The 25,995-nt window shown below is 43.4% G+C and overlaps 1 protein-coding gene across 28 annotated transcripts in view; it reads left to right on the plus strand.

Moving 5' to 3' along the window:
* The window catches only part of CAST (calpastatin), a 641,814-nt gene that overhangs the window by 275,464 nt on the left and 340,355 nt on the right, over positions 1–25,995 (plus strand). For all 28 annotated transcript variants that reach the window (XR_015309292.1, XR_015309294.1, XR_015309295.1 and 25 more), the window contains 2 exons: positions 2,956–3,018; positions 16,862–16,912. Coding sequence is in view for 24 of the 28 variants with exons in the window: in XM_086960931.1 (XP_086817057.1) it covers positions 2,956–3,018; positions 16,862–16,912 (114 nt within the window). In the remaining 4 variants the exon portion in view is untranslated. The remainder of the gene's footprint in view (positions 1–2,955; positions 3,019–16,861; positions 16,913–25,995) is intronic.

Below are 25,995 nucleotides of genomic sequence, written 5' to 3' on the forward strand. Positions count from 1 at the left end.
ACCCAGACATATGCAAATCAGTCTTGTCCCTGTTCCTCTTGGGAACAGTCCAGCCCGAACTGCCGAGCCAGGTCTACCCTGGACCGGAAACAAGCTTCCTGGGACCAGTTCTTTTTGCATTTGAGGATTTTATAACCGCACAAGACTTCTGGAACAATGTCATCCGGAAGGATGAAACCAAAGGGAAGTTGTTTAGTTGTAATACACATGTTTGGGCAACACCAATCACTGCACGTAACCACAACTACCTCATACCAGTTGTCTAGTGTAATGGTAGACAGATGATGGTTTGAGCTTGTTTGCAACCTAAGGACTTGGATGCCTCAGAATCTTTGAATTTTCCTTTATATAAGCACATTGGAGAGGAAAATAGGAGTCCATCTGGACAGCAGCTAAAGCTTAGTCAAAGGTGCATAATGTAACGGGACAATGATCCAAAATAAACCAGTTGATCTACAGCTAAATGGCTGAAAAAGAAAAGAATAATGATTTTGGAATGGCCAAGCCAAAGTACAGACCTCCACCCTATCACACTAAGAATAGGCAGACTCTGGTCAAATACATTCACCTGCTTTCTGTGTTTAATCATTGTGTCCTTCGAGGTAGACAGTCTCTGTTAAAGCATTTTAAGTGCTTGGCTTATGCATCCTCTTTGTCTTCAGAATTACCACATGCGTTTGAACTATTTCCATGCATTGATTTCTTTCGGACATTCCTTCTATGAATTTATCATGACAACCTTTATCTTCTGCAGTATGTTTGGGGTTTCCCCATCATCATTTATCGTCAGTAGTACATTTGTAGAGAGTAGTGCATTTTCCTTACATAGTAGCCCATAGTAAGAATAAATTCATGTAATACCTGTGCAGGAAGAAGCACAAAAGGGGCTGATGAACAACCGATGAATAATAGCCTAGAGTCAACTGAGTATCCAGTTCTTGAGTACATCACATCAGAGATGTTTTAAGGTATGGGCAAAGTGGGCAATTGCAAAGGACCTTTCAAGAGGCCTCCAGGAAAGTGAACTGTAACTCACAGAAACCCTCTATCTAAACATCTCCACCTTTGTGTCTACCCCTACTTGTGAGTCTGTGTATCTATCTAGTGTCCTCTTAAGGATATTTTGGTTCGGAGGCAAGACCTAGTTCAGCAGTTTTTGGGTGGCCCTGTTAAAGCTTAACCTATAGCTTAGTATTGTTTGGCATCATGCGTTCTTGAATTTGTAGTACATCGGTAACAAAATTCAAATTGTTACTTAAGGGGGCCCCTAAATTATGTCCTGCCCGGGGCTCCAAAATCCTTAAAATGACACTGCAACGCATAGCATTATGAAACGGATGTGAAGTAAACACCTTGATGCCTTGCAAGTCTGTTTACTTTCCCAGAATTAAATGCATGAAGCAACAGGTTGGAAAAGAGCTGTAAAAGTAATATCACTCACAGACTGAGTAAGATGATTTACTCTGATATAGTATTTTTTCTGCAAAAAAAGTACATAATCTTTAATGAAAATAGGAGCAAACGCAGCTGTACAGTATCCAATAATGTATCCGGTTTAAAAGTATGAGGCATTGGCACAAAGTCATGCTATTTTGCTTAGCTAAAACATCCAAAATCCTTTCCATCCACCTTTTTGTGCATCAAAGTCACTTCTCTGATGTAACTCAAAGTGAGAGAGGGTTTTGATTACTCAGCTTGTTTTTTTGTGTTTTTGTTTAGTCTGATGTGTTGCAAATTATTCGCAGGCGAAAGGATGTATATGGGTGAGCTCTGAGATGGAGACTATAAGCGAGGTAGAGGTAGCAGTGGCAGACAGTTGAATATGACCAGTCTCAGTACTGGGAAGGTGAACATTGTTGCAACTGTATAACGGAGCATCGAAGCGGGACATTCCACTATGCACTGTGCGTATGAAAGAATAGGATCATATGTCCCTTAAGTGATCTATTGTTAACCAACTGTGGCCAAAGACTACATGTATGTATTTTCTACAGACCCCCAGAGCTTCGCTACCCGAAAGCTCATGCTCCACGTTGTGAGATCTTTCCACCATCAACTGGTGACCTAACCACTGTGGTTAGAGGGTGATAAAGCCGTATTATCCTTCAGACATGGGATGCTGCAAAATGACCTTGTTAAATGGTATGTCAAGCTCTAAAATTGTCACATGGAGGCACTGATCGGAGGTGCAGATTGGAACAATTTTTATCATTGATTTTTGCTTTAAGGGTATTCATTATAAGCCCCTGTGCCTTGAACTCCTAAAACCTTCCCTTAAGGCTCAGTTATTTTTCAGAAGATTTCTGCATTAGGTTGACTAAACAAATCTGAAAACGAAAAATAGTGCATTAAAAAAGTTTTAGGACTTTTATCAGAAATCGTTCTTCTATTTTGGCATCTGTAACTTTTCCACGATTAACAACGAAGGGATAATATTCATTAAATTGCTCAAACGTGAAAGCATACAAGCTTGGATGTAGGTTTAAACTGACTATAGAACAGAAGAGATCTAGAGGCGCATATAATGGGTCTTAGGTAACAAAATGAAGAGGGTGATAGGTGGTGACCAACATTAGAGGGCACAATGGGTCTCCGATGGCAATGCAAACACTTAAAAAAGTATATTTGTCATTCAAATGTTGTTAGGTTGCACATCGCCATTTAAATTTTCATACCTTTCAATCTGTTTCATCTAGATTTGTTAGGTCAAACTTCGATACATTCATAAAGACGCCTCAGAGTATCTTGGGCTGTTGAGTACTTGTTGGGCGATGATACTCTGAATGTTTTGCTCCTTGTAATAATTACACTGATGACTTTAGGCAGTGCTACTTGCATGAAAGCATTTTAATGTTTGTCTCAGGGCTCATATTTATGACGTAATACAATAAAATGGAAATATAAAAATGATGATGGGTTTATATTCATTTTTTACGCTTGCTTTTGTTTTTGCAGAAACAACCTACAGCTGCTGCACCTGTGACTAAAGAAAGCACAATGAAGCCTGCAGAGGCCAAGGTAATTTTGCAACATGATATTTCTGTGCGTCACTTTTGGTTCAAACAGCTAAGGGGGAAGCTATATCAGTCTCTATGATTTCACTGAGTGAGGCAGTCTCTCAAACGTGCTCAGGTGGCACTTCGCATTTATCACCTTTAATAGCAGTTCCACGATGTCAGTCAGCATCTGGAGGACACCATGCAGCGTATGACCAAATATACTCTACTGTCTGTCAATACTAATGAATACTGTTTTCGGTTTTAGCTGATAAGATATTTGTCACGTATACAGACAAGCTGGTCACTGTGAAGGGAATGCTTGTGAAAGAAGGCACAACATGACTCTGATCGTTCTGTAAACTGCACACTAGATAAATTAACCCCGTGTAAACTCAGAGCCTGGTGATCCCCCCGTGAGCATGACAGTATGCAGAACCTGAAAAGAAGAGACTCTAGCAGACACAGGATTATAGGGGCATTAACTCTAAGGAGAACAAAGCAAGATCAGCCACATCAAATGAAGTGTCATCAAGTAGTCTGGTGCAAACAAGAGTCCTTCCTTGGGTAGAACTAAAGTGACAAATGGCCTGATCTGGAAAATTGTAGCTCTCTCCTGAAAGCAGTGAACATGTAATTCCATGTTCGAGGCATATGGGCTGCAGATGGTACATTATGAATAGATCGCCATCTGGTGTTGGGCTCGGATGATTGCACTTTGTTTTTCTCTTGGAGAGTCTATTGTATCTTGGTGACTCCTCCCTTGGTTGGTAGTGCGCATGGGCATCGGCTCCATCCTTAGATAGTTTTTTTCCGCCATCGGGTTCGGATGAGGATCGAGACGCTCCAGATCAACTTCAGAAGAAAGTGATTTATCGGCGCGTATTCCCTTTCCAATTCGACGGTATTGTTATCGAACGCGTTCATTTCCATTCCGACGCGTTGCAAATTCAAAATCGAAGAGAAAAACTTGGATCTACGTCGAAGAACAGGAGGCCTTTCTCGACGCAGTCAAGCCCGGAGTCCATGGAAAGGACTCCATTCAAAAAATGTCCAACGTGTGGTGCTAAGTTCCCACACAAGGACCTACACGAGGTGTGCAACCTCTGTCTATCGCCTGAACACGAATCCAGGGACTGCGAAGCCTGTGCAGCATTCTCCTCCAAGCTAACGATTAGAAATTGTCGAGCTCGAAGACACGAGGTTTCCAGAATGCAGGCGGAGGCGATCCCGGAGCTGTTCGGAGACGAGCAAATCGAGGAAGAAGAGGACCAGTCGGGGTCGGAAGGGGACCAGTCGGAAGTCGAAGAACTCATCGAGCAACAAACCGTGAGTGACGACGTCCCCTTACCGAAAAACCGACCCCGTGCGGTAACGACCCCGCCCTCGGGCCCGGTCAAACCGCAGAAAAAAGTTTCCGACGCCCCGCCCTCGGGCCCGGCAACGAAACCGAAACTGAAACCGAAACACTCGGACTCCCACCATGTCGGATCCGAGAAAAGGGCGACATCGACTTCGGCACCGAGGCAACAAACAAGGGAAAGCTCGGTATCGAAACATTCCATGTCGAAACATAAATATGATTTATCGCCCAAAAGACACTCGATACCCAGAAAGTCGGAATCGAGCAGACATTCGGTGTCGAAAACAACAAGATCTGACGATCGAAAACAAAAACAGCTCTCGGAACCAGGGTCTTCGGTACCGATTCAGGAGCAACAGACAGATCCCAAACAAAAGATCTTGTTTATTGATCCACAAACTGGGAAAGTGGTCACGAAGAAGAGAAAGAGTGAACAGTCAGAAGATAAACCTCTTCCTTCAAAAAAGAGAACAATGGGGACAAATATAACTCCTCCTGCTTCTCCTCGACCTAGAGTCACACCCTCTTCTCCTATTCCTCACAATAGGCCAAATATTCCTACACCCTCCACACCAAGACCAGCTACACCTCAGTCAGATGTAGACAGTGATCTAGGGGAGGGAGAACCTCAAGAGGATGACGAAACTATCCCAGATGAGGAGGACCCATGGGAAAATTATGATGTAGGGTCAGATGACCCGAGCTATATCCCTCAAAGCCTTCACCACCTGATGATAACACAGGTTTTGTGCAGCTCATTAATAGGGCAGCAAAATATCACAAACTAGATATGCATACAGAACCTCAAATAGAGGATTTCTTGTTAGAGACTCTACCTAATGCACAGAGAACATCAGGTACTCTTCCTATGTTGAAGGGTCTTCTTAGTCACACAGAGGAAATATTCGAAAACCCAGTGAGAGCCAGGGTGTTAAACCCAAGAATTGATAAAAAATACAAAGCGGCTCCAAAGGACCCAATATTTATTAAAGGGCATGTACCTCTAGACTCGCTGGTGGTCTCAAACGCTCGTAAAAGAGCAAATTCATTATCTACAGGAGAGGCTCCTCCACCAGATAAAGAATCAAAGTTAATAGATGCATCAGGCAAAAGAGTAGCATCACAGGCAGCGAATAGCTGGCGTATAGCCAATACACAAGCACTACTCGCACGTTACGACAGGGCACATTATGATGAGTTAGAAAAACTTCTCACACATCTCCCAAAAGAACATCAGAAGAAGGCAGATCAATTAATACAGGAAGGTAAAATAATAACCAATACTTCCATTAAGTGTGCATTAGACGCAGCAGACACTGCAGCAAGATCTATTAACACCAGTGTCATGCTAAGAAGGCATGCATGGCTTAGAATCTCAGGATTCAAACAAGAAGTACAAACAGCCCTACTGAACAAACCATTTGATCAGAAGACACTGTTTGGCTCAAGCACAGACGAGACCTTAGAAAAAATGAAAAAAGATACAGAAACGGCTAAGTCAATGGGAGCATTGCAACAGCCAACACACAGAGGTTCCTTTCGTAGATCCACCTATAGAGGGGGCTCAAAGAATGCAGGAACGAATCAGCAATCCACCTCTTTCACACCAACATCACCCAGAGGTAATTCAAGGGGCAGTTACAGAGGTAACAACAATAAGGGTAGAGGCCGCGGAAATAATAACAACCGCAACGCCTCAACACCAAAACAGTGACTTCATAAAACTCCCCCCAGACCACATAACACCGGTCGGGGGACGTCTATCACAGTTCCTACCTGTCTGGGAGAACATCACATCAGACAAGTGGGTGAGACAAATTATCCAACATGGTTATTGCCTAGAACTCACAGCTACCCCACCAAACATCCCCCCCAAACAGCGTCCAATGAGTCAAGATCATCTGACATTGTTAAGAGAAGAAGTTCTAGCACTTCTACAAAAGCATGCAATAGAGAAGGTTCCAAAAGATCAACAAGGAACAGGAGTATACTCTCTATACTTCCTGATCCCCAAAAAGGACGGGTCCCTAAGACCAATATTAGACCTCAGACCTCTCAATGCTTACATAAATTCGGAGCATTTCCACATGGTCACGCTACAACAAGTGCTCCCTTTACTGAAGAAAGGGGACTTTCTTTCTACACTGGATCTAAAATACGCTTACTTTCATATCCCAATTCACAAAGCCCACAGGAAATACCTAAGGTTTGTGTTAGAAGGACAACACTATCAGTTCAAAGTCCTTCCCTTCGGTGTCACAACAGCACCAAGAGTTTTCACAAAATGCCTAGCTGTGGTGGCAGCACACCTAAGAAGACAACAAATACATGTCTTCCCATACTTGGACGACTGGCTAATAAAGGCCAAGTCAAAAGAAGAATGTCTTCACAACACACAGAAGACAATTCAATTGCTGCACCACCTAGGGTTCACGGTGAACTACAAAAAATCACACCTGCAACCAAACCAGATTCAGCAATACCTGGGGGCTACAGTAGATACAGAAAAGGCAATAGCATACCCCAACCCAATCAGAGTACAGACAATGGTCGGGTTAATACAAAGATTTCAACCACAACACTCACTACCAGCACGAGTGTTTATGCAACTATTAGGCATGATGTCCTCCTGCATACTGCTAATACCACATGCCAGACTACAAATGCGCCCACTACAAGAGTGTCTAGCGACACAGTGGAATCAGGCTCAAGGTCAGATTACAGATCTGGTGTTGGTAAACGACCGGACGTATCGCTCTCTGAAGTGGTGGAACACAGAAAACATTTCCAAGGGACGGTCGTTCCTAGAGCCAATTCCACAAGTGATAATAACAGCGGACGCATCGCTCTCCGGATGGGGAGCGCACATGGACAGATACACAGTGCAGGGGAAGTGGAGTGTGCAGCAAAAGAAAATGCACATCAACTACCTAGAACTATTAGCAATATTTCTAGCACTAAAAGCTTTCCAAATGCAAATAACAAGCAAAGCAGTCCTGATCAGAACAGACAACATGACTGCAATGTATTATATTCAAAAACAGGGGGGGACACACTCTCTCCAACTGTCCAGACTAGCACAGGACATATGGAGATGGGCCATTCCTCAAAAGATCTACCTGTTAGCGGAACACCTACCAGGAGTTCAAAATCAGATAGCAGACATCCTAAGCAGACAGTCAGAACAAGTACACGAATGGGAGCTGCACGACCAAATACTGCAGCCATTCTTCCAAAAATGGGGGCAACCAGAGATAGATCTGTTTGCCAATCATCAGAACGCAAAATGCAAAAACTTCGCATCCAGGTACCCACACCACCGGTCCCAGGGCAATGCACTGTGGATAAATTGGTCCAACAAATTTGCTTACGCATTCCCTCCTCTACCACTAATTCCGTTACTGGTTCGGAAACTGCAGCAACACTCAATGACAATGATACTAGTGGCACCCACGTGGGCAAGACAGCCGTGGTTCACCACGCTGCTACAACTCTCACAAGTACCACATCAAAAGCTAAGAATATTACCCATGCATCTTACACAGAACCATGGAGAAATAATGCACCCAGATCCCAAACAACTGAACCTAGCGATCTGGCTCCTGAAGTCATAGAGTTTGGGTATTTAGATTTACCACCAGAATGCATGGAAATCATTAAACAAGCAAGAGGTCCTACCACCAGAGCATGCTATGCAGCAAAATGGAAGAGGTTTGCTATACACTGTAACAGTAAGCACATCAACCCTCTGGACGCATCCACTAAACAAATCATTTGCTATTTACTACACTTACAGCAATGTAACCTAGCATATACCTCTATCCGAGTTCATCTCGCAGCCATAGCGGCGTACCTACAAAACAGACAACATCTTTCACTGTTTAAAGTACCAGCAATTAAAGCTTTCATGGAAGGACTCAAAAGAGTCATTCCACCAAGAAGACCACCTTCCCCAGTCTGGAATCTCAACATAGTGCTTACCAGACTAATGGGGCCACCCTTTGAACCTATGCATAGGTGTGAAATACAATTCCTCACATGGAAGGTGGCCTTCCTCATAGCTATCACGTCACTTAGAAGAGTAAGTGAACTGCAGGCTTTTACGATTCAAGAACTATTTATGCAGCTACATCAAAATAAAGTGGTTCTTAGAACAAACCCAAAATTCTTACCGAAGGTTATTTCAGCATTCCACATCAATCAGTCAGTGGAATTACCGGTTTTCTTTCCAAAACCACAAACCGTAGCAGAAAGAGCCCTACATACATTGGATGTTAGAAGGGCCATATTGTACTATATAGAAAGAACACAAACTTTCAGAAAGACAAAACAGCTATTTGTTGCGTTTTCTCCCACACATAAAGGCAATCCCATCTCCAAAGCGGGCATTGCCAGATGGATTGTAAAATGCATTCAAATATGCTACTTAAAGGCAAAGAGAACATTAACTGTTCCTCCTACAGCTCACTCTACACGTAAACTAGGAGCATCTATGGCATTTTTGGGAAACATTCCACTAGATGACATATGCAAAGCAGCTACCTGGGTTACACCGCACACCTTCACAAAACACTATTGTGTAGATGTGCACACAACACAACAAGCTAGAGTGGGACAAGCAGTATTAAAAACATTGTTTCAGACAGTTGCAACAGACACGGGCGACCACCGCTAGGGAGAGAACTGCTGTATAGTCTATTCATAATGTACCATCCGCAGCCCATATGCCTCGAACGGAATATGCTACTTACCAGTATGCATCTGTTCTTGGCATAGAGGGCTGCAGAGTGGTACATGCCCTCCCAGCCTTCCCGGAAACCTGTGTCTGTTCCAACATTATCTTATTTAGATACACTTACATGGGCACTCTTATCTGTATTCTACTATACTACTCCATCTAACCCTACTATGGCAAAACAATCTAAGGATGGAGCCGATGCCCATGCGCACTACCAACCAAGGGAGGAGTCACCAAGATACAAAAGACTCTCCAAGAGAAAAACAAAGTGCAATCATCCGAGCCCAACACCAGATGGTGATCTATTCATAATGTACCACTCTGCAGCCCTCTATGCCAAGAACAGATGCATACTGGTAAGTAGCATATTCCTTATATTTGTAATTTACATAAATGGATACTCCACCAGAGGAGTTGCTTTCACTATGCTAAAATACGTAGCTTAGCGTGGAATTTTCTTCAGTGCACTTGGACAGAATACTGAGGGGAGCAGGTTTGGTATATGTGCGGTACACATGAGCTAAGAGTCCATTTCTGGCTTTACATCTGATGTTTGTGCATTTATCTGTGTTTGAGTGGAAAGAAGTCTCATTCTCTAGCTTTTTTATGTGGATATCTTGCCCACCTATTAGGTATAGCTGGAAACTTGGTACTTGTATGAAGGCAAGTTTAGTAGATCTTAGAATTTGGTTGGTTTTGGACTAGGCTTAGGAATTGGAAGATCTCCCCTTTTCATGTAAGTGATATAAAGATATTTCCAAATACAAAAGCAAGACTTTGTATTACTCTGCATATGCTTGTGCGGGTCTTACAGTTGCTATAGTGTACAATCTATTTATATCTATGACAACAATTATGGGCATGTTTAATGAGATGCAATTAAACCAGTTTGGCTACATCTTCATGACCAACAATTTCTTTATTGTCCCACTATCTCTATTCTCATTCAGCAAATTGTTGAAATTTTTTTACTACAAAATTCACCAGAATTTCTTTCCCAAGCCCTTAGTGTGCAGGAATTGACAGTGAATCAGTGAATTAAAGTGAATCTGTGAATTTCAATGACCTACTCTGAGGTTATGTGTTGTGGAGTTCAACAACTTAGGTGTGGCATTTTCATGTTAGAACCTACTCCTCTCCTTCCCTCCCTGCTCTCCTCTAAACTAAATGGTAGCCCATTTCAGTCAAATATCTTTCATCATTTTCCTGTCTGACATCCTTGGGAAAGGTAAGATATCCACTTTCTCCACAATTACCATGTGATATGTGTCAGTGAGGAGAAATGAGCAAGCCTGTAACATTCTTGAGAAGCCTTTGCATGGCATCATGGTGGGTAGGGATATGACTTTGTAAACATCATAAAACTGTTGTGTAGAAAAGATGTCTAAAATGTTTTACTGTCAAGTCATAAAAGGCCTAGGGCTGTGACTACTCTGCTCAGGTCAATATAAGTGTTGAGGTGTGATTACTTTCTGATTGGCTGTGTTTTCGCATATCAGATTGTTGCAGCATGCATATCCATGCAAATTCTAGGATTATCTTGCACAACAGTTTTCTCAAAATGATGGCCTAGCCCTGCTGTTTCTGAAACATCTCTAATGATCCTTATGTTTCCTTTGATTTTCTCGCTGTATGGCTGGTGCTTCCTTGCATGGCTGTAATGTCCTGTCCTACCTTTAGGTGCAATCTTATGACAACTTTGCTTCTGATTATTCAGTAGTTGATCTCTACTCTGCATGGTGAGCTTAACAGGATGAAGATTAAGATGAACCATTACATCCATGACCCCTGCCTCCAATTGGGTTCTATGAACCTTTTCTTAACCATCAGCTAAACCCTCTTACATGTTGCGTATTTTGGAACCTTTTTTGTATCATTGTGTTAAAACAAAAAAAACTGGGGACAAGGGTGAAGAGATCCTACCTGGTTTAGGACTCCTTCTTATTCTGTATCTAAAATTGTTTGACAGGTATTCAGGATTGATAGTCGTTTATATAACTGTGGATTGCCAAAGTGTTATTCAACATATGCAGGAAACAAGGATATTCTCTGTCAATGTGTTTTTCATTGCACCGTTCTTTCCTTTTAATCGCCAAAATCAGTCATTACTGAAAATGTCATGTCTACTTATATAGTGTCCAATCTCTCCTCTTTTATCCTAGGTCTTCCTTTTACCTTTAATGCGGGTTGGATTTGTTGCCTTTGATTGTTAAACAATCCTCTACACATCTTGGGCACAGGGGAAGGGGCTCACTTTGTTGACATGCATCGTGTGTGAGCCTCAGCCATTTTTTTCTAATTTCATATTACCTCATTGTTGTCCTCCTAGAAATATTGAGCCACATATCCTGGATCCTTATTCTTCTGCAGTCATTGGAAACACCATAGTTCTGTGTCTCTGAGGCTAGGCCCGGCACGTATTTTAATGTTAGGGGTTTTTAAGTGGGAGGTAACACTTGCTTACGTCGGTTGCGATTAATTTCCTTGGGACACTTTGTGCACACATGACCAGTGCTTTAAATGGCCAGAACTCACAGGCGCTGAGTACAGGCACTTCCTGTTTTTACCAAAATGAGTACCGGCACTTCTCCAGTGCCAAGGAGAGTACCGGTACTTGTATTCATATGGTGAGCACTGGGCCGATGCCTGAGTACCAGCTGTGACACGTTTATCTGGCAGCATGTTGGCAGTTTTGTTTTCTGTCTGTATCATTCATCTGAACGGCCTACTGGAGGCCTGGCGCAGGGGCAAGTGGGTCTCTGCTCCTAGATGGAAGCTCAATTGTCCTCATCCGCCTCCATGCTGAGTCGTCGTCTTAGTGTATTGGGCATGGGCTGCCAGGGGCACAGTGATGTGCGCAGCCTAAATGGGTGGGAGGGAAGAGAGCCTGCATAAGTGACAGTGCATTTTAACTGCTTGGCCTCCCACTGAGGCCTGACTCGCTTGCTCCTGCAAATCCACCCCCCCCTCTACCTGTTGGGACATTAGCTGGTATAAGTTGGTGGAGTCCAGATGAGGTGGGAGAAGGTCTACAGAGGCCAGTATTATTCTTCCTCTGACCTCTACCCTGCTGGACTCTGCGCATGCTCATGACCCTGCAGAGCTCATTGTCCATTATATGCCACTGAAAACACCCCCAAAGCCTTGTACCAGATTTTGAAAGCTTTCACTAGCCTCAAAGCCTGCGAATTGGAAGAAAGCGTTTCTCAGTCTCTCTGCGATAAAATAAGTGCATTCTTCATACAGAAAATAGACACCATCTATAATAAGATCGTTGGAACTAGTTGCCCTCTGCCGGCAGACACCATAGCAGTATCTCCTTCTAGCACAAGGCCGAAAACACTCTGTTGAATTTCCCCCTTTTATTGCGGGAAGAGACTGAAACCTTAATGTGCAAGGTAAAATCTGGCTCGCCTCTCGATATCCTACCTGCAAGAGTTTCAGCCTCTCTTGCCAAAATGCGATCAGATCCCATCTGTTCTCTTTTGAACCTATCTCTGAAGGAAGGCCCCCTACCTTTAACATGGAAGGTGGCTCAGATCATCCCAATCCGAAAAAACACCAGAGCTTCCATGGAAGATCTCTCAAACCTCTGCCCTATCTCCCTCCTACCTTATCTGAGCAAAGTTCTGGAAAAACATGTTAATAAACACCTATCTGACCATATTGAATCAGCCAGTTACCTGGATCCATGTCAATCGGGCTTCCAGCCAAAACAAAGCATGGAAACTGCCCTGGTGGCCATTAAGTATAACCTCAGGCTTGCACTAGATCAGGGCCAACCCACCCTCCTGGTGATATTAGATCTTTCCTCCGCAATTGATACAGTCGACCTTCTAACTCTGCTCAGAAGACTGAGGGAAGCCAGGATTGGGGGAGTGACACTGCAATGGATGACTAGTTTCCTCTCCAATCGTACCCAGACCATTAACCTGGGCCCATACCGGTCCAATATGAAAGAACTGACCAAGGGAGTGCCTCAAAGCTCATGTTTAAGCCCAGCCATGTTCAACATCTACATTGCCCCCGTGGCTGCACTACTGAGGAACTACGAGTTTGTCCCAATATCCTATGCAAATTACACCCAATTTACCTTCTCCTTCAATAAGACATCCTAGTCAGCCCAAGCTTCCTTCTCTTCTGGCATGCTGGCCATCTCGCAATGGATGAGAAACAACTTCTTACAGCTGAATGCTGGAAAGACTGAAATCATGCTCTTTGGAGAGGCCTCACTATTATGGGCACCAGATTGATGGCCAAAAGAGTTGGGAACGTCTTCATCACCAAAAACAATGGCAAAGAACTTAAGGGTGCATCTTGAACAGACTTTAACCTCTTGGGTGCCCATGACGAGCTCAGCTCGTCATGCAGCACGGTGGCGCTGTGCTGATGATGAGCTGAGGTAGTCATGACCATTACGGAACGTCCACGCAGGGATAATTCCCCTGCTGTGCTGGGCATTCCATTGGAACGGGCGTGGTCATGACGAGCTCAGCTCTTCATCAGCACAGCTCCACCGTGCTGCATGACGAACTGAGCTTGTCATGAGCACCGCGCACGACACCCTCCCCCGCGCCGCAGGGAAATTAGCCCCGCGGCGAAGGGGTTAACAATGAAAGAGCATGTAACCCACACTGTTGACTCATGCTTCCATGTGTTGGGCCTGCTGAGAAGAGTTTTTTCCCGATTTTCCCGACCCCCTGCGAAAGACCCTCATTCAAACCCTGGTGCTGAGTAAATTAGATTATTGTAACGCCTTATTGATCGCGGCTAACGAGTCCTCTCTAAACCGCCTTCAGGTGGTATAAAACGCTGCAGCATGTTTAGTTTTAAACGCCCCTCACAGATCACCTTCACTCCCTCTTCTACAACAACTACACTGGTTACCTGTGCGTAAACACGTGAAGTTTAAGATTTGCTGCCTCACACACAAGGCAATATGGAGAAATGTACCTTCCTATCTGGCAGAGAGGCCCCATCAATACATCCCCCAAAGCGACTTACGATCAGGCTCAAAATAATTGCTCAAAATCCCCAGGATCAAAAAAACACAAACAGGAGGAAAGGCCTTTTTATATCCCGCACCATTCATATGGAACCAACTTCCAATTGCCTTAAGACAATGCCCAGACCACCTGAAATTTAGAAAGGCCTTGAAAACTGCCCTCTTTTAGATCAGCCTACCGTAACAGCTTTCTTCTGCAAATCCATGAGCGCAGAGATACCCCTCAGGGGGTGATTCATGCTCTATATAAGCTCACTAACTAAACTAAACTAACTAAACTGCAAGCTCTCCAGCCATGTGGCCTTCTGCCGAGGGAAGAAGGAGGAGAATGTGGTGAAAGAAGGTGAAGTGTGAGGGGGCAGAGATTGAATGATCATAGGATAGTTTAAAGGGGGAAAATAGAGATAGAAGGGGTAAGCACAGACCGAGATGGGGTAGACATTAAGAAAGCTATGGAAAGATTGAGAGGCACGGAGATGGCAGATTAGAAAAGAGTGATGGAGGATTATAGGATACCTTTGGGAAAAAGAGTGGTCAGCGAGAGAAATGGATACAAATGGGATAGAAGTGAGTGCGGGAGGGATCGAGAGATTAGAGATGTGAAGATTGACAAGAGTATTTGTCATGAATGTTTGTGTGTGTTTGATTGGTTGTGTGTATGTTTGTGTGTAAGAGAGAAAGTAAATCGGTGAGGAAAAGAAACCTGGCACCCAGGATGCATTTGAAATGAAATGTGTCTAATGCTTGCTATCAATTATGCTATGCCAGTCCCTCTCGTCCTGGTGCACATTGATGCTTATCCTGAAAGTGCTAATAGTACTGTTGATGACTTGGCTGCATTCAGGGTTTAGAAGCTCCATGCATTGTTCCAAGAAGTACTTCACACCACCCTTTATTAGCATACGTACCTGTTAATCTGCACATATGGAAAGTTTGAGACAACTGTCAAGGGCAATGCAAGGGCAAAATGAATACTCAATAGAAGTGTTTTCTATCATCATGTCTCACCCCGCCCACTAGCCACGCCCCCTAACTCAATTTAATGAGTACCTGCACTTATCTTATTTTTTCCTTTTAAAGCACTGCGCATGGCCAAGGCTAGTCTCTAACGTCCGAACGGTTGGACGTGTGCATCTGGGAATCCTCGCTCTCCCAAGAACACCCAGCAACGTGCTTGCCTTTAGGAAGGAGGGGAAACAAACGATGTAATTGCATTTGGAAAAGGAATTATTTTATTATATTATTTTTATATTGGGGAGCTTTGGCTTATAATTACTGTAAGTGATAGTCTGAAGATAGAAATAGTTCTATCGGCCAAAAGCTCATAGCTACTATTTTGGAAAAGATTTGTCTCATCGTAATAATAATTCATTGCAAGCCTGTACATAATGGCAGAATTAAAAAGGAAAAGTTTAGAACCGGGTTTTAGTCATAAATGAAGAGGTACCAAAGTTCAAACACCACATGAAGCCACTCCCTTCAGCTGCACTCACTCTGATTCTTATTTTAATGCAGTAGCCGCTGTGGGGACCCTATAATATGCCTATGTTGTGTCTGAGGTCTATTTCCTCAGTGGCCGCCAAGGTGGCCCGTTCTCACCTCTGCTCTAATGCTATTCACATATATCTTTGGTCGAAGGCGTTGGATCAGATTCAAGAGATTGTGGGCCTGACTCAGCACTGAACCTTAACCCTTCTGGTGATTCGCTCAGCCATTAATGAAAAACCAGAGATATCTTGGTTGCTCTGGGCATCAACACATTCACAAGCTGCAGGATACTACACCAGCACACAGCGTAGTTACTTGGTGGAGCGGCGGGTGGTTCGGGCAGCGACTGGAGGGTGCTGGCGCTGAGCAGTCATCCAGGTATCGATGGTCAGTGGACTTTTGCAGCTCCTTAAAATGATTCCTATATCCAAGTCTCTTATACCTTGCCACAGGGAGATAGCCGTGCTTCATGCTAGGTATTTTTGTATTTTATCTTGTTGCTCATATTTTTATGTTACATACATCATATCTGCCTTTTTTTTTGCTTTAAATTTTATATTAAGTGTAAATGCTCAACTAGCTTTCTTCAGTACTTTCTAGCAAAACGCTTCCTGCGCCTTAGTTTCAGTGCTAAATTTGTGGCATGAAGATTTTGTTTATTTAGAATTTTTACATTATCTGAAAAGTTAAACATTTCCATGCCTAAAATGAAATCCTGCGATTTGTCAACAACACCGCTGACAAACTGATGTGGAAGAGTGCTCATTTGACAAACAAATTTTAAGATAACTGCAAACAAACTGAATGGGCGTGTATTTTTATGGCTGAACAAGCGCGACTGCCAAGTAGATAGGACACTGGCTTTCCACGAATTATGTACCGTGTTACAAACTGAAAGTCTCCCTAGACCAGCTTCAGCTTTTGGGACGAATTATGCATTGCTAAATCTGGTTTTCTTTTGTGCTTTAGCAAGGGCTTTTGGCTGGGGGCCGGTATTGGAACTCAAAGCAGCCCTGGCAATTTTATCTGACCAGCACGCAGGGTGCAGGAGAGGGGTGCAACTGTGAAACACTGCTGCTTTTGTTACTGAGGGCTGATAGTACAGCACCGCTGTAAAACTGGCCACCTGTAACAAAACCAGCCCCCACCGCTGCAAAACCGCCCCCACCCTTCCAGCCTCCCGGGGAAACGCCCGATGACCACTTCTGGTAGTCTGGCCCTGTTTCAGTTTGTGTCTGGTTATAATCTGTACCTTTTCTGTTTTTTTGCAGGGGGGACTTTTTAGTAAAACAGAACCAGCTAAAACAGCACCGTCCTCAAAGGTAAGCTCAAGTGCCAGTGTTTACAACCAGTGCTTCATTTGTTACGAAGGCAAACTAGATATAGAGCAGGTAGGACACCTCCAAGTGAATGTGCACTTTTGAGAGACACATATTTGGCTAACCAAGAAGCTGCCACTGAATTGTGGTTCTTTTAAAAGATGTTCAGTAGATTTATGAACTTTAATCCAGTTGTCAATGATATGCTGATCGTCGTTGCTTTTGCGCACAATGTCATTTGCTTTTGAAAGAAGTGTGTAGCTCCAACATGTGCCCATTTTGGGGACTATTGTTAAACTTCCTGTTATGCCATGTGCTTCTGGATTTCTGTACACCTTCAGCGGCCATTATTCTGCTGTTCTTAGCACTGATTGATATGGACTTTGATCTGTGGAACCATGGATGTAGATTCACGAAAATCACAGTAGTTTTTGGTTTTAAATTATAGAAGCTGTGACCACAATGCCATCACTGAATTTGCTCATTTGTTCAAACAAACAGGTGATGAGTGGAATGCCTCAATAAGTCTCAGCCAGTGGCGTTTACTCTAGGTTTGATTCCATGCCATGCACGAGAAAGTGCACACTTTGTTGGTCACAAGAAATGTTGTTAGCTTAGAGGCACTTAGACCCATCCATTGCTTACCATTGGTTGGCTTCATTGTCACTCTTATGCTAGCCCCTGTTTGGTCAGTGTGTGCCTGCTTCAGTTCCTCTTCGTTTGTTTCTTCCTTCCCCAAAGCGTGGCCGAAGTACTGGTTTCTGTCAGGGCCCATAGTCCTTCTGCTGCTTGCACGTACTCTCAGGTACTTATTCTTTTATTAAATTGGAGTGCATATGTCTTCAGGCAGTTTCTACTCCTGCATCCCATCCGAATTGTTGTTGCCCATTGTTTTTGCCCTGTCGTGGTTGCTCTGTTGTTGTTTCTTTCCTTTTTGTTAAAGTTTGCCCCATTGTTGTTTTTTGCTCAAAGCCGCTTGCACCCTCCCAGATGTGCTGCTGTACAACATGGCAAAACCAACATTGACCAAGCCAATTATCTGTAGTATTTGGCTTTGTCAATGCGTTTTTAAACAATGTTGTACAGCAGCATGGCTGCTATGTGGCATGGTTGAAATAAAAAATAACATGCTATGACACACCCAACATGGACCACACCGTAGTGCTTTTTTTTTCTTTTTTTACTTTCCGCCATGCTGCCCTTTTGGCAGCGTAGCGCCAAAGCAAGCACCTTTGCACCGTGCAAGGGTGCCTCCGTTGCATGCAGGATTGTTTTTGTGCAGGAAGGAACACCTTCATGCACAAAAATAATCCTGAGGCATGTTCCTCTTTCTATGTGTGCTACAGAATCCACCACACATAGAGAGAGGGAGTAACTAGGAGAAATTAGAAAATTTACCCTTGGTACGTCTCTCCTGGTAAGGCGTATCTTTTTTGCACATTACCAGGTTAACCAATTTTGGTAAATCTGGGAATGCAACAAAATCCATGGGAGAAGCCCATACAACACCCCTGGAATGGCTTCCCAGGGCAGAGTAAGGCAGCGCAGCGATTTGCGCTGCGTTACTTTACTCCAGATGTATGAAACCTCCCCCCCCAGGGCCATGCAAAATGGCCTTGTGTGGCTTCATGAATCTCCTTTTGGACTTGTGGCACGCTTGCCCCACATTGTGTGGTGCAAGGGCGACGCAACTCCAGTCATAAGTTTTGCCCCTTAGATTTCTCTGATAACTGTCCAAAGGAAAGCTGCGCATAAACTTGATTCCAGACAAATCAATTGATTTCACATAGTTATGCAGAGATGCTTTAGATGTAGCTTATTAGTACGGCACTTTTATCAATAATTTAAAATATTCTTCAAGATGGCTTTGGCTCCACCTAGAAGAGTATTACACTCACACCTCATTGTAGGATCTATTTGGTGTATCTTTCCTCCTTTCAGTAAGTGCTTCCATTGGAATGTATGAGGGACTATTTTACATCTAAAAAGTACACACCATCATCAGTACGTTATCTCTCATTTACATTCTATATAAAAGGCATACCCTTTATGCTACTTTTTCACCAGCACTTGTGCAGCCAGTAGTTCGGGCTTTAATGTGGTAAACAGCATTTTTCCTTGTAACACCTGTAAACAGCAAACAGAATAATGGTTTTACAAGCATTGGCACTTTAAATCCAAACCTAACAGCGTTGCAAAAGATTGTTAATGAGTTTACTAGGCAAAAAACGCCTTCCTGAATTTGACATTGAAAGAGTTCTGAAATGTTACGAAGATTACACAAGAGCTCCAAATATCATTCACACTCTGACACCAAGAGGGTGTGTGGGTGAATGACCTGTCAGTGACGTTTGAGAGGGCCAAATGTATGACCCTTACATTTTGCGACTCGCAAATTGCGTCGCTTTGCAACTTGCAAAATGCAATGTACAACAGTATCACAGACATTGTTAGCAATTCCCAATGGAGTCGCAATTTGCCTGCCTCATCAATATTCATGAGGCAGGTGAAATTTGCAACCACATTGGGAATGGCTAGCACTCCCAGGTATGGTGGCCTGCTGGGGTCAGCAGGCCACCATGTCTGGGACTGCTTTTTAAATAAAGCAGTTTTTTTTCTCCAAATGCAGCCCTTTACCTTAAACTCCCTTATGCGAGTGCAAAAAAGGGTAGTACATCTGGCCCAGAGTTTTTGCCCGTTGGAGTGTCTCTCCAATGGAATACTATTCCACTCTTTTCTACAATACATCTTTGCAGGGATAAAACGGCGACCGTGACTTTCCAGAGGTGTGTGTGCCCCAAGCTTGGGCCACGTTGCATATTTCCTGCTGTTGCTACACCCCTTAGACACTCTGCAGGAGGGTTGCTGAGTGTTGGCCGCCATTTTTCACGGACATATGTGCTGTTTACATGTTTGGCATTGCTGCTGCTCAGCTTTGGTTACTTCCGAACATTGAAACTTTTCATAGGATTTGTGTTTTTATTTTGGTGCATAACGAGGGCAGACATCACTTTGAGAAGTGGCACCCAGGGGTGCTTGGGCCAGTATTCCCCCAAACTCTGCATTCTGTTTGCTTGCCCAAGATTTTCTTAAGAGTTGCTGAGCATTAAAATTAGCTTGACTGGAGCTGGACAAGCAGAGAGGTGGGTCGCGGGATGTGTTCTTGAAAACGAAGGGAGCTTAGGAATTGTCTCTTTTTTACTACAACACTTCAGTACATTTTCTATCACTACATCCAACTACCTGATTATTCAGAAGCAAGTCTTCAACGACCTAGAGCCAACGCTTTGCAGCTTCTTTGCATTCATTTCAGGCATACCTGCTCTTGACTTCACATCTGCATGTGGCATAATTTGTTTGTAGTTCTAGCACAATTTGGCATATTCAGGCTCAAAGTCATGGGAATATTATTCAACACGCTGATAGTTATATTTATTTGTAAAGCGGTAGGCCTGTTCTGTGGCACTGCTCTGATCTTAATGAAAATGAATTTGTGAAAATGTTTGTGCCATGTCATTTGAGGTACCACCCAATTTCCCTTTACCAACGGCAGCTCCATTTTAAGATGAGTTGCAATGTTAATGTATCGACACATATTAGGCTTTTGAAGATTGTTAAGGCCTATTGACTTTACATTTGACAACAAGGACTGTCAAAGTGCCTGCACTTAGCAGTCAGATTATTCTGAATTTGTTCTGGTAACCATATTACCAAAAACTACTCCTAGATGCCCAAAAAGCGTATTTTTATGGAGCAAATCAATGAAGGCAAATGCTCTTCAAAAGAACTATTTAAGACTATAACCTTACGAACCCCGTCAAACACAAAGCCGACAGCAGTCCAGCACTCTGTGAAGAATTAGCCCCCTTCTTTCGGAATAAGGTGGAAGTTATTTTCTCCTCTTTCACTAACCAGCACGGACGAAAGGCGGGAGGTGGCAGCCAGGCCAAAATCCAAGGACACTAACGTACCATCTATTTTAGAAGGTTTCACACCACTTGTGACCAAGGAGGTAATCAACCTTCTGATGGCGACCCGATCTGGGTCCCCACTAGTCTTGTCCAGTATCGGTGATAGAAAGCTCCCCAGATGTTATTGCTGCCATCCTTACGCCACTGTTTAATATTATTATGGAGTCAGGCTGGTACCCTAAATCCTGGAAATCAGCCCCTATACTTCAGCTGATGGAATAAAACAAGACTGGATCCTAGTGATCCTAACAACTATAGACCCATCTCACGTCTCCCTGTGCCGGCAAAACTGATGGAAAAGGCTGTTAATGTGCAATTGAGCACGTTCTTTCAGAGCAGCAATGTGCTTCATACGAAGCAGTATGAATTCTGATCAGGACACAGCGCGGAGCTAGCTTTGATCAAAGCCACAGAGTAGGTCAGAGAGGCTGTGGACCAGGGAGGCGTAGCAATCCTTATTATGCTGGATTTGTCAGCGGCCTTCGACATGGTCCATCATGAAATTCTGATGGACTGTTTGTTGAGCGCGGTGTTACAGGGCCAGGCCTTGAACTTCCTGAAATCTTTCTTGACCGATAGAGAGCAAACGGTGGATTTGGGGAGGGATAGGTCAAAGCCTTTTCCCCTTCCTTGTGGGGTGCCACAGAGGTCCTCCCTTAGTCCCATGCTTTTTAACATATGTCAGCCCCCTGGCAGCCCTGATCAGATCATTCAGGCTGCAAGTTATATCTTACGTGAACGACACACAAATTGTGTTGTCATTACAGAGAGGCAAAGAAGCTGATATGGCATCAAGAAGCCATGATTGTATGAAATCAATAACTGGGTGGATGTCAGCAAATTACCTGAAACTCAATGCTGGCAAAGCAGAGGTTATTATATTTGCGAATAACCCAAACCTCTGGAAGCCAGACATGTGGCCCGTCGAAATGGGTAAGCCTCCAGGACCATCCGTGAAAGCCAATAATCTGGGGGTGATTATGGATAATAAACTTACCTTTGGCGATCAGGTCAGTGGGGTGGTCTCTATGTGCTTTTTCCTCCTCCTGAGGAAAATAAAAGTTCTTCCTACCAGAGGACGGCTTTAGGACTGCAGTCTCAGCCATCATTTTGTCACGGCTGGATTATTGCAACAGTCTGTACTTGAACCTTCAAAAGAAGCACTCAAACAGACTCCAGCTGGCGCAAAATGCAGTAGCCAGGCTGCTCACAGGCACGTTAAGGTTCGTCTCAGTTAGAAACGGACTTCAACACCTGCATTGGCTTCCAGTTAAACAGCGGGCACAATTTAAATTGCTTTGCACGGTTTTTAAGTCCTTAATGGGCACTGGTCCAGAATATCTGAGAAGTCGCATTAACTGGTATGTCCCTGGAAGAATGTTGTGCTCCTAGGTAGGAAAACAAGTGATCATTCCCAGAGTGAAAAGAGAGAACTAGGGCGGCAGCAGTTTCATAGTCGGTGCCGCAAAAGCTTGGAACAACCTACCAGTGCAGCTCAGGAAATCCACTGAGCTCCTTTCCTTCAGGAAGGGGTTAAAAACGTGGCTATTCTCTAAATAACAGCAGGTACGAACAAGTTCCTGATCATCTTGTAACCCTGGGCACAAGTATATGCTGAGTAGCCAGCAAGAATTTTTGAAAGTTTTTCAGATATCCATAAGGATGATTCAATTTATTGATAATCCAAAATGCATGACGAAATCCATAATGTTACTTCACATCAAGCGTCATAATCATGTGATTCACAATCTGATATTCTCGATTTACTGAGCATTTCACTGGCCACCCATGGCCTCCCAATGCATTTCGGCGCGAGCCGGCGCCTTTATCAAGGGATCTGTGGGTTGAAACAATGGTAGTTAGTACTACGTCCTGAACGCCCACCAAAAATTCATGTTAAACAGTAGTTGCTAACAAGTCCAAAACAAAAAGCTATATGTATACAAAAACATTAAGCTGCATATATGACATTCACATGATACTGGTGATAATGCACGTTTAAAAAACACAAATTACCCACATGTTAGACAACTCTATGCGGTGCTGATGGCTAAGGTGTAAAAGTAACGTGGAGGGTAGAGAGATACGGGTTCATAACTGACGTAAGGTTTAAACAATGCAATAAATGCTTAACCTAACTAGTGGACCCTACCGGACTTATGTAGGGAGCACGGCGGTATTTAAGGTTGAAATAAGAAAAACGCTAATGGTGCTTCGAGATGGCAGTTTGAACCACGTCCCATTTAACGTGCAAAGAAGTAACGCGCTACCATTGTTTCAACCCACAGATCCCTTGATAAATTGAATCATCCTTATGAATCATCCTTATGGATATCTGAAAAACTGTTTCAAAAATTCTTGCTGGCTACTCAGCATATACTTGTGCCCAGGGTTACAAGTTGATCAGGAACTTGTTCGTACCTGCTGTTATCATTCCTCACCCCAGAGTAGAGGGTGTCCTTGGAGCACAGTTAACCCACCATCAACCCTAACACAAACACGCAGTGCTCAAATCTTTCAATATTTTTTGGTTATTCTCTAAATAACCCTCTGCACCCATTGAAACCGGTAACAGTGCTCAGCGCCAGGACACCCTTGGGTATAAGCGCGTTTTAAAAGCTTTAATAACATATTGCCTTTGGCCGTCCTTGTTTCCAAACGAAAAGTGCCTGCACTTACCGCCCAGATGATGCGGAGTTCATTCCAGCTGTTCTAGTGGCTTTGAGAGTGCTTGTTTTCATATGAAAGGTGACAGCACTTACTGCCTAGAGTATACTGAGTTCGTTCCAGGAGTATCAGCACTTTCAGAGTACCTGCCTTCTCCCCACTTCAAGGAGCATCAAGTGTGAAAGCCATACTTGCGGTCATCCGCTTGAAAAGAGCAATGGATCGGCAGCCACTTGCTAAAACGGGAATGTACCTTAAGCTAGTAAAGATCTATAAAGTGCATTTGTTATGTCTATAAAAAGCTAAATGCACATTGCATTACGTTTGGTGAAGACATGCCTTGTGTCTGCCTTTGTCACAGCTTGTCAACGGAAGATCTCAAGCTAAGGAGACCACTTTAGTATGTTAGAGTCCTAGGTTCAGCAATTTCGAGGTGCTTTGCTGTTCGCACGCTCAGTCTTTTGTTTATGCGGTAAAATACCTTTCCTCCAAGTGACCCCTGCAATTCCAATGCTGTGCCCTAGACACTCTGTTCATCACCACCCTCCTTTTCTGAATCGTGCTCTAGAACCCGGCCACAGCACAGTGACGGTGCCGAATAAATGTGTCAACTTGTTTTCGCTAGTCCGGTTTTGCTCCTTTTCTTTCCAGTGCCACATTGTGCAATGCAGAGTACAGTGCACAGGCGCCCACTGTACAATGGGTCACGCTCCATGCATCTCCTTCTCCTTGGCTAGCGGCTGAAACTCCATTGCTTGGCACTGGCCTTCTCCCTGCTCAAAGGCAATATCTTAAATTCAACCAGATAACTTATAATGCATAGGTATTAAGAATCCTAGTCAACTGGTATATTTTATTGATAACATTTCAATATTTACATACTCAAAATTAACTACTAGCATCCGTCTATGTATTACTATCTAACCATTTAAATATTTTGACTGTTCTACATAATCTGAAAAAATTGTGGTGGGAGTGGAACATATTTTCTTACAGGGCCACATTTCTTAAGCCAGCTAATTTTTCAGTTTGACCTTCCTCCATACCGTAATTCAATCTTTAGTTTTTAATCTCAGTGTGTGTCTGTGGAGAGTGTGGTAGGCAATGCCATGTTATGCGCTGTTGATTTCCCATAGGCTTCATTCAATGTTACATGAAACTTGAAGACTGGAAAAGCTACCAACACCCCCATAGACTACCCTGAGGTCATGGGACAGTGATTTTTAGGTCTCCCCTTTCGGATAACTGCGGGTAATGTCATGTTAGAAGGAACCGTTTCAGCAGCTTTTTGGCGACCGCTTCCATTCTGCTGTATCATAGAGTATCAGACACCAGCCTGTGGAAGAGCAGGGTAGTGTCAACTGGTTCTGCGAGATGGATGAATCCAAGCATGTGGGCTTTCGCTCTGGTTCAAGGAGACATACCATGGGCATTTTGAATATTTTCAATTAACGCCGACATCTCCAACGAGTAGCTCCTGAGCTCCTGGTAGCTCCCCAACTACCTGTCAGAAACTCTCTGGTGTGCATCCCAGCCTTATAAATTGGTTTTGGGTAAATGAACATGTGTGTGGTAACATTTTGTATTCTAAGATGAAAACAGTGTATTTTCAGGACTTATAAGATGATTTTTGGAGAAAAATGGCTGAATTTTCAAAATATATTTGAAGGTGATTTTTGAGTGATAAATTATGTGTGGAGACTTACTACCAATATGATTACTTTTGTGCGAAGGGCACTGCAGCTGGCATGTACTACTCACGTACAGGCATTCCAAATTGACAAAGCCTTTTTTTTTTACATTACTGCTCGCAACCCTCCTGATGCGCTGAGGTGATCACTGCTGGAAACCTTGGACATGGTGGCCACTAATATAAACATGTCTGATGTGGTCGCTGTTACAACACTGATATTAGTAGCTCATGATGATTTTCATTTAACATAAGTACCTCTTATTCCACAAAAGGTTGGAGGTCCTCTGGTTTGAGGCATGTATTGTCTTATAACGAAGGATTGTGGCAGCAGAGAATGAGCTGGCATTTAGTTTAAGCTCTATAGAGTGTCTGACTCAAGCATGGACTTTCCTTTTTGGAGTGGATGATCCAATGAACTTCTTTCCACGAACTAAGCAGTGTCAGATGGGTTTTGCCTCTGGCTGTGTGGTAGCAGAAGGTGGTGGTCGTCGTTTTGCTCCGTTAACTCCAGCAGTGACTAGGTTACTCTCAGCCTGTGATTGCTTATGTTGTAGAATAACAAATGCATCACTAAATTAAACAAGGAAGCATTTGTTTTTTGTGGTCTAGATTGTCATTATCCTGGAGGTTGGGAGAAATTTGTTATGTTTAGAGCAGCAAGACCTCTTTGCCTATGATATTTCTTTGTAGTCATGGTGTAGGCACAAGTTCCTTCAAATAATGGTCAAATCAACTGGTTATTTAGGGGACATGTT

Source organism: Lissotriton vulgaris, chromosome 3_1 (genome assembly GCF_964263255.1).
Source record: "Lissotriton vulgaris chromosome 3_1, aLisVul1.2, whole genome shotgun sequence".
Taxonomy (NCBI): Eukaryota; Metazoa; Chordata; class Amphibia; order Caudata; family Salamandridae; genus Lissotriton; species Lissotriton vulgaris.